General features: G+C 42.0%; 1 protein-coding gene across 3 annotated transcripts in view; it reads left to right on the top strand.

Annotated features, from left to right (window-relative positions):
- The window catches only part of LOC311006406 (ELKS/Rab6-interacting/CAST family member 1-like), a gene marked incomplete at its 3' end in the record, with an annotated part of 118,412 nt that extends 109,194 nt beyond the window's left edge, over nucleotides 1-9,218 (top strand). For all 3 annotated transcript variants that reach the window (XM_083999230.1, XM_083999231.1, XM_083999232.1), the window contains exon 22: nucleotides 6,872-9,218. In XM_083999230.1, coding sequence (XP_083855356.1) covers nucleotides 6,872-7,009 — 138 coding nt within the window. The remainder of the gene's footprint in view (nucleotides 1-6,871) is intronic.
- Between the last annotated feature and the right edge of the window lie 466 nt (nucleotides 9,219-9,684).

Below are 9,684 nucleotides of genomic sequence, written 5' to 3' on the forward strand. Positions count from 1 at the left end.
TCCCACTGCAGCTCGTTAGCCTGCGTCGTTAGCTGGAGCTGTGCTGGACTGGACCACATGCACACACACATACATACACACATTTGGTCACATTACTGAGACGCTGTTGGGCTTGGTGCATTACAGGCAGCCAACTTCTAAAGCAGTCTACGCAGTGTAAGCCTGTTAGAACCTGATAGTTTAAATAGAGACAGGCAGAGAGACAGGGATTATAATAGTCTGTAAAGGCCTATTACACTTTATCCCTTTGCTCTTACTCATAATGGTGTTTCTATAGCACCGCTCCAGGCTGCTGCTGCTATTGCTATTGAAGACTCTTTCTGAACCTCCTGTGACTGTAGCTTTACCTCCTGCAACTTATATGCAGCGTTTGGCCTCCAGACTTTTTCCTTTCCTGTGTCCTCCTGACCCCCCCTCCCTCTCTCTGTCCCCTACATATCTCTGTCGTATTTGTTTAAATTGGAGTCTGTAGCGAGGTCAACCTTATTATGTCTATTTCTATTTTCATACCACACGCACCGGTACACCCTGTTTAAACATTTTCTAAGTGGTGCAGAAGGACAGAGGGATGTAGGAAGAGTCCAGGACTTGGAGCATGAAATAAAAAGTATAAATTCTTACATGGTGGCAGTAATTACACCCAAAGGTCTTCCTTTGTCCATGACCTGATTTTTCACTGAGCTTCATGAATCATTTCATCAAGGTAAAAAATGCTCCTTTCCATCCCTATAATTAATGAGCTCCATTAAAGCCTGGTGTTACATTTATGCATTTGCTGTATTTGTTTTTCGGCTCTTCAAAACTTCTAGTGCCATAAATGTTTCATCGGTGTTATGCCAGGTTTAAATATGTGATATCAGTGATCGATATTCTTACTTGTTTTGAAGTAAAACAGAGACCGAATCGTTCACATTCCTGAGGCAGATAGTATAGGAGTAACTACGTCGTTTTCTGTGCAGCACCGCACGCGATACAATTTTTTGTGTGTGTGTTGTTGTTGTGGAAGTAGGTCGGTGAGCCTCAGTGTATAAGGAGCCCTAATCTGTGGAGACGTAGGACTCACTGGACCCCTCATGATTCATAGAACATCCTTTCCCCTTAACCCAGTCGAAGCAGGATGAAGGTAACTGTTTAAGATTCAGAGCGGTGAACTCTGGAGCGGAGACAGTTTTCTGATAAGAGACACACCTCTGGCCCCAGAATCATCTGTAAATGGAAAAAGCTCCATGTAGGCAAGTAACTTTGTGAGATGTGCGTCTGCAGCAGGAGGTTGACCTGCTCTGTGATGGGCTAATGCACTCCACTTAAATAATGTATTTGGTCTCTCTCTCTCTCTTCCGCTACCTCCACTTATTCTCTTTCTCTCTCTCTCTCCCTCTCTCTCTCTGTGTTAATCTCTCTGTCTCTATCTCTCTCTGCTGAGTTATGGTTTCTTCAGAAAACATTAGCATTCCTCTGCAAAGAGGTTCAAGCCCTGCAATCTGTGTCAAGGGGTCAGTGTACACACACACACACACACACACACACATCGTACCCTCATCCTCATTCTCAAGCTGATAGCTTGTGCGTGCATGTACATGTTTGTGCACAAGTGAGATATTTGTGTGTGTGTGTGTGTGTGTGTTTGTGTGTGTGTCTCCAGGCTCCCGATAACACAGATAATGATCCATCATGATAATGGAGCTTTAATGGCTGCAGTAAAAATCATCTTCAACAAACCTTCACTTTATCTCTTTCTCTCTCTCTTCTGCTCTCTCTCTCTCCCTCTCTGTCACACAAACATACACACTACACACACACACATCCTAAACCCTTTACCTCTGTCTCCCTGCTTCCCACAATCCTCTCCGTCACTCACTAAATTAGAACTTGAGCCTGCAACACACACTGCAGCCTCACGCTGTGCACTCACACACACCTGTCATGTAAAACACCCAAACCACTGTATCACACACGCGCACACACACACACACACTCACCAACACCTACACTCATGCATCTCCTACAAACACACACATACTATGCATATACACTAACAGGGAGTCATGAATCTGGCAGCACGGCCTCTCTGCCTACTTGCATTATTTCATCTACATTTCTCTCTGACCACACACTGTGATCGCATGAGACGTGATCCATGGGAGCGCACAACCGCCACATCTAAACTTATACCTCATAACTGGAAACTGTATCGTGAAGCCTTGTTTATATTTAATTTCTTCAGCCCATAAATGAGCTTTGGATTGAATGCAGCAAGAGAATAAGTTTATTGCTTAGCAACATGGGGATGTTTTTCTCTTTCTGCAGAGCGTAAGCCAGGCGCTCCACAACAGAGACCTGCTCTGTCCTCACTCCTCATATTACAGCGGTGCAGATCACAACGGCATCCTGATCAGATGAGGCAGAGCAGATTCATCCAGCCTGTTCCTCTGCTGCGTCTCATTAGCACCCTTACTGTCCCGACCTAAGAATAACGCTGTTAATCACATCTCCCCTCTAAAATGTAACACTTGTTGTACTTGCTGGATATTATTTTAAGATGCAAGTATATTTATGCTGCTGGGAAAATGCTAGTCTCAGAGTCTAGACTCAACAACAAGGTGAGGATACTGGTAATTCAGATAAACTCTAAGACACAGTGGATATACATACACTTAAATGAAGATATGTAGAAGTAACAACATTTTAAGCAGTAAAGTTGCGTCGGATACAAAGATGATGTATAGAAAAGACAACAATTAACCAAATAACAACAACAGATAATCAACCTGTAGATAGAAAAATCCACAAATCCTAATAATTGAGCGCTGTAGAGGTCAACGAGGACCAGTTACTGCTGCCATAGACCCATCACTCAGGGTCTCCAGCCTCAACTGGGTGTAATTATGTCATTATTACATCTACCAATATGGAAATCCCCACATTAGATCATGTGGGTCACCAGATGAGGTTTTGACGTATGTGGAAGTGGCTTCGTGACACAAACATTGCAAACTTGGCGGTTTTGGTATATTTGGGGTTGATGCGATGTCATGATGCCGTTAAAACAAACTAGTTTGATTCAGGTAGTTTTCCAGACTTACTGTATGTCATCTGGTGTTTCCACTGTGCTTTAACTTCCCTCTTCCCTCTCTTATATTATTATTCTTTATTTTTCTTTTTACCCTTATTTTTTTTATTAACGTACTGCACCCAACATAGTCGTTAAGATTAAGAGCTTGCCGTTTTCTGTTGATATACTGATTCAGTACGTGCGTATATTTCTAACTATCAGATCCTTAAATCATTCTTCAGTTTCACTTCCATTTCCTCTCACTGTTCTTCGTGTTTTTGTGGTTGTGGTTTTTCTGTTGAATTTGACAATATAGACGTTGACCAACTCTGCTTTTCTTCATGTGTTCTTGTTTTGTCCGCGGTGGACTGGGCTCGAGGACGCTCCATCTTCTCATGCGTGCCCTCGTCTCTCAGACGGACGTAGCCTTGCCTTTCCACTTTGACTGCACTGTGGCCTTCTCCATTTTAAAGGCCTAGAAAGCCGCATAAAGCTGGACCCGGGACTTTATAAGGCACTCTGGCTCTGACATCAACGTCCGTTTTTCTGGCCTTCAATTACGATCACTTTCTCCCGGAAAACCGGTTCTTGTTTCTCTAAGTTTTTGGCCATCATCTGTATCACTTATGAGAACATGATGCCCCTGAAGCTGGTCGGGTGATTTGAGGACGTGGCGTGTCCTAAGTCCAGCCGCTGACTGACTGCACCATGAGTGTGCACACATGTAGATGTCAGGTAAACTCAGGGTAAGGTTAGGGCCAACCCTTACCCCCTCAGATAAGTGGTGGAGATCAGCTGTCACCAGCCTACGTGTCTTGACTTCTCTGTAACCTTTGCTTTGATGTGAAACAATGAAACAATAGTTTAACTGTTGCAAGCTGAAAAACATTTAAATCACATGTGTTTCGCAGGAAAATCTGTTTTTGGTGGAGCTGTTAACGAGTGTGAGATGGGGCCACAGCAGACACAAGTTAAAATGTAGGGGGTCACAAACAAAATGACTGGAAACCACAGCTGAAGACAACTGACTTGTACTGGGATCATCATCATCATCTGTTTAAAGCCATTTGTCCCAGAAGCGGATACTTCAACAACACTTAATAAAACAAATCTTTAGGTGGTTACTGAAGGATTTTCATGACGAATGACATGAAGCCATTAGCACTGATGATTTCCAGATTATCACCTCCAAGCTCTAGAAGAGTTGCGTTATTGGATTATGGATTATGAAGCGATGGATCTTAATATCATGGCAGTATCACTCACAGTTTGTATGGTCAGTATATATATATGATGCAGTTTCAGGTATATGGCTGCTGCAGCGCACTGTTTGACCTATTTAATCTTGATTTTTTTTTTTTAACACCTTTCCAAGTGTCGGGTCAAGGCTGTGTGAGTCAGAGAGCAGGAGACAGCAGACGCATACTAAACCATTTATCTCGTCTCAGTTGTGGTACGGCCTTATCTTTACTGCTGTGTTTTTCTGTGGGATTGCAACTAAAATGCACAGCCATTAAGATGAATTACCTGCAGACACATAAACTCACATGGAGGAAATATGTTGGCTCACACACTCTCTCTCACACACACGCACACACACATGCATGCATTTCTGTGTGGATGTTGGCCTGGAGGTGTTTGGCCACTGTGGACGGGAAATGCAGTGGGATGATAAAAATCAAGGTGTAGAGAGGAGCAGATAGAGCTCCAGGGGATGGCACTGATAAAAGATGGACTACGTGCTCAGACCTCATCGCTGCTCCAAATCTTATTTCTATCATCTGTCTTCTTCTTCTTATGGTAAATAACGGTTGTTCCTGATAATGTCATGTTGTTCTCATTTTTCTCTCATGAATGGAAATGCTAAAAAAGAAAAAATATTGTTTCCTAACTCTCCACAAATGTTTTTTTTTCCATGTTTGGTTGTACACAGCAAAGTATATGTTTCCTATTTAAACCACCAGGAAAGAGTGAGTGAGTCAGAGTGTGTGTGTGTATGTCTGTGTATGTGTGTGTGTGTGTAGGGGGGGGTGCTTCCCTGCTGTCTGATGCTAATTGAGCCTTCAGAATGGGCCAAATTGTGCCAGACCGTTCACACACACACACACACACACACTCTCTGGGAAGGGTGGAGTGGTCGAGCCTCATTGCTTCCCTCACATGGCTTCATACTCTCCTTCACCTCCTCATCCACTCACTCACTCACTCCCTCACTCATTCTCTCCATTTTTCTCTCTCTTCCCTCTTTTCCATTCATGTCCTTGACTATTTTCTCCTCCGTCCTCTCTGCCAACAACCCCTCCGTCTCTTACGCTTTAAACGTCTATCTTTTAAATATAGTGTGGTCACCAGTTCTCAGAGCTGAACTAAACGCAAATAAATTAGTAAATATCGTAGGGCAACTTGGGTTACTTAGTATTTACTGCTTCCATAAAGTGGAGACATGAGGACGGTAAAAACTGATATCTGAGGTTGAGATGTTCTGACTTTTTAAGTCCTGCTTCTGAAGAATACTTTACTGTACCGTGCTGTACTGTTTGTTTGTGTTTTAAGTCCCACTCACAGAAAGCATTACACATGTATTTGTTGACAAGCTAAAGTCTGCAAAACTGATGATGAGTACATTTACCTACAAGTTCAGCATCAAGGTGAAGAGTTCAGTGTCGGTCTTGCATCCTGTCCTGTCTGCTCTGAACGAGTAAAAGCCCATCCAAGATCCATCCTCGTCCAGTCCCTTCGATCGGCTCTGCCATGGCAAATCTATTGAGAATAGTGAGCTACCTAGCTTCTTTTAACAAGGGAAGAGGTGCAGATGTTGCTGTGTGACATGTTGCTGTAAAGCGAAAGTTAGTGTGTCAATGTCAGGCGCCATTCTCCCAGTTTCAAGTCAATTAAATCTCAAAATGACCTTGAAACCATCATTTCAAGGTATATTGTTGCTTCAAACTCCCACAACCATGGATACTGCACTTTCCCCAATGCACGTTGATGACGTATTTTGTCGGAGCGTACATGCCTGATCAACGCATTTCTTTTAATCTTTTACATGTATACTCTCCAATAGCACATGATAAATCCCAGTTTAAATTCAAAGTGCTTTATGGACACTATCATGCACGCAACACAAACAATAAAAACGATGTAAGATACTGACCATGACTCAGTGAGAACAATGAGCACGTTGTCAAACCAAAACATTTACACACTGGTCAACATGTTAGAACATGACATACAGATAAGAAACAATTTATTTGTGTGATTTATTGTGGAGATTTCATTAGTCATTAACAGTATTATTACTTGCAGCAGTTTTACACTTGAATAAAGCCACTGTAATATAAAATGCCACAGAGATTTGCTGGCGGAGAGATGAGAGCGGAGGGAAGAGGTTAAGGCTTAACGAGGAAATATTTTTGCCAATATCTGACTCAGGCCGCCTCACACACATGCAGCATGTACACACACCGACATAAATGTGGGCTTGTGTTACACGAGTGTTCGAGCGGCGGCGCTCTTATTGATACAGATGTATTGGTCATTAAGTCAGTTAGGTTTGACGTTCTCAGCTCGGCCGCAGCCAAAGAAAACAACATCAGCGCTCTCTCACAGAAATGTTCCACTCTGTATGGGCAGAAAGAACGACATTGTGGTGTTTTCAGATTACAGCCTGATATGTGTGTCTGCATGAGAGATTGAGTGTGTGTGCGTAGTGTGTGTGTCACCTTGAGTTTGGGCTCAGAAATGCACCATTTTCCTATTTCTCAAAATGGCGTTATCGCAAGTTGTTGACTTCTCTTCTTGTCTCTTTGTTTCCCACAGTTGGAGGCGGAGTTAGAGCTGTGCGAGAGGGAGGGGGCGGAGCTCCAGGAGTACGCCAATCAGGTCCTGCAGCAGATCGCCGACCGATGCCCCGACATCCTGGAACAAGTCGTCAACGCCCTGGAGGACAGCTGCTGACACTCACACACACACACACACACAAGCAGATGCACATTGAACACATTGATTCGCACACAGAGTCAGATGAAAAAAAAAAGAAAAAAGAAAGAAAGCACGCGAACATGCACCAAACATTTAACACTCAGTCACACACACAGGAAGTCTCCAGCAATCCCCCATAATCCCCCTGATACACAAGGAAAACCACAGTGTTGGAAATGAAGATGAAGACTTTTTCTTCCACAGCTCTTCACTCATCTCATTTTCACAGATGGAAAAGGGGGATCTAAGAGAAAAAAAAGAAAAAGAAAAATCACATTATTACTGAAAAATATTCTTCCACTGAGTCCTCAGTCACCAGAGTTTTGAATTAGCAGTTGCCAGCTGAGAGAAGCATTGTTCATTTTCAGTCCAGAGTGCGTTGTTGGCATGCTAGTCCATTGGAAATAGTTGATGTTATTGAGACGTTAAACATGTACTTTCCTAGCGGGTCCCAAACAGAAGGAGCCTTCACTTCACTTCACTTGCCATCTGTGACTCTTCACAGTGGCCATCTTGTGTCCTTCCAGGCAATCAGCAGTTGGACTTGCAATCGTGATTTAATGAATTCAGATATTCAAACTGTATTAAAAAAAAAGTAATGGGGTGACAGTGAGTTGAGCTTTGCCAGGTCGTCGTCTCTGATGCCAGACTTACACGCTTTTGCCACGTCGTTATTTGATTGGTTCAGATACAAAAGTGTGTTTATTTCAGCTGCCTTTGGTTCTTTACATCATTTGCTGCTATCTTTTCAACTTTTTTCCCCCCCCTTCATTTCTTGTATTATTATTATTTTTTGTCAGGTATCTGATGAAATGTACCAGCTTGCAGTTTCTTTCAGCAGTAATCTCTAGATAGTTGTGTAAATTGTAAAGAGAGAAGTTTAATTAACAGAAACACAGCTTTCATCAGGGGAACATGACGCTTTTCATCTATTGTTTTCCATCGCTGATGAAAGGCACAAACTAACTACAATAAATCTCGCAATACTCCCTTTATTAAAACACGCCAGAGGAGATGGTTTGTGTTTCTTTTTAACCTAAGATGTTGTGTTCAGTTATGGTGTCCACGCTGAGATTACGATGAGTTCAGATAATTCCTCACTCGCCCCTTTTGTGACAATCCCTTTAGAGTTAACATGAGGAGAAGTCTGAACGTACTCATTTCCCCTTAATGAAGCATCTTTTCTTTTTCTCTTGTCTTTCTTTCTTTGGGAGGGAGGGAATATAAAGTAATTGTTATATATTTTTTTGCTTTTGGTAATATATATATAAATATATATATAAAAAAAACATTTATCTTGTTTAATTGAAAATATTGTCATCTATTGGTTGGTATGTTACATAATGTGTCAAAATCTCTTCTTTTTTTTGTGATTTGCAAGAAACCACAGATTTGTTCGACACACAGGAGACTGTTAGAGGGGACGTACGTACATTGCACCTACTGGAGGTTCTGTGTCCACCGGGAACCTTCTTCATCAGAACGGGTTTCTTGTTCTTGTTGTTTACAGTGGAAATGACACTCTGATGCATGTTTTCCACAGCGCTGACAGCCTTAGCATGACGTAAACGCTTGCAGCACCGAGCACCCGAGGTTGTAATTGTTTCAGAATCCAAGCAAAAATGGAGGTTTTTATAATCTCATACTGTATTGAATGCTGAAGACATGTTGAGCGCTGCACCCTAAAAGAAAAAAAAGAAGAAACATAAAAGAAAAAAAAGAAATACCTGGTGGACACAGGACCCAGAGACAGGGATTTACACTTTATTCTCAAATCTGACTTTACACCCAACTCTGATCTTAAGGTTTTCAGAGCAGACACCTGAACAGAGTCTGAAAACAGCTCAAAACAACATGGGTGTAAGTGAGTGAGTTTCATTTCAAATCTGTTTTAGGAGGTGACATCTTTGGTGCAATTTCCCTCAAATGTTACTGGTTTGAATTCGCACATAGCTTTAATGACCATGCGGGAGGATGTGTGACATTTGACAAACGGAGGCCGTTTTATTTTGAAATGAAACTCTGTCAGATATGAGCTGCTGCTGTAAATCCAATGTTTTGTTGTGTGTTTTATACTGATAATGTTTTGTCTTTGAGAATGGTGATGACTGGGACTCACCGTAACTTTGTTGTGGATTTGAAAAACCGGAATGAGAGAATGGAATAAAATATGGATTTATCTTTATTTTGTGGTGGAGGGATTGTTTTTGTCTCTTTTCTCTGTCGACTCATTTCCCCAAGAGTTGCATAGCAGTGCAACCAAAGGGCGATTTGATTTGAGGAACTGTTAGAGGCCAGGAGAGGTGAACGTATCTAATAAAAGACATAAAGAAAGACAAAGAATAAACATCATTTGGTGAAACAGAAATAACATTTTCATTCTTTTAATCTTCTGGGGAAACTGTTCAGTTTATCTTTACTCGCAAACACCTCTTTGGAACATCTCTCCATTTGTTTCCTGTCATCACTTCTTTGGACCCCTCCTTCCCTCCCGCTCCCTTCCCCTCCTTCGTTCTCTCTATCTTCTTCTTTCACATGCAAGAAAAACTCTGTCTCTTATCTTGTCACCAGTGGTTTATTTTCCTATCCGCCCACTATAATGACATTATTCCATACCCCAGCCGTCTCTATCTCCGGCAGTGTCCTTTTGA

Source organism: Trachurus trachurus (genome assembly GCF_905171665.1).
Source record: "Trachurus trachurus genome assembly, chromosome: 23".
NCBI classification, from domain to species: Eukaryota; Metazoa; Chordata; class Actinopteri; order Carangiformes; family Carangidae; genus Trachurus; species Trachurus trachurus.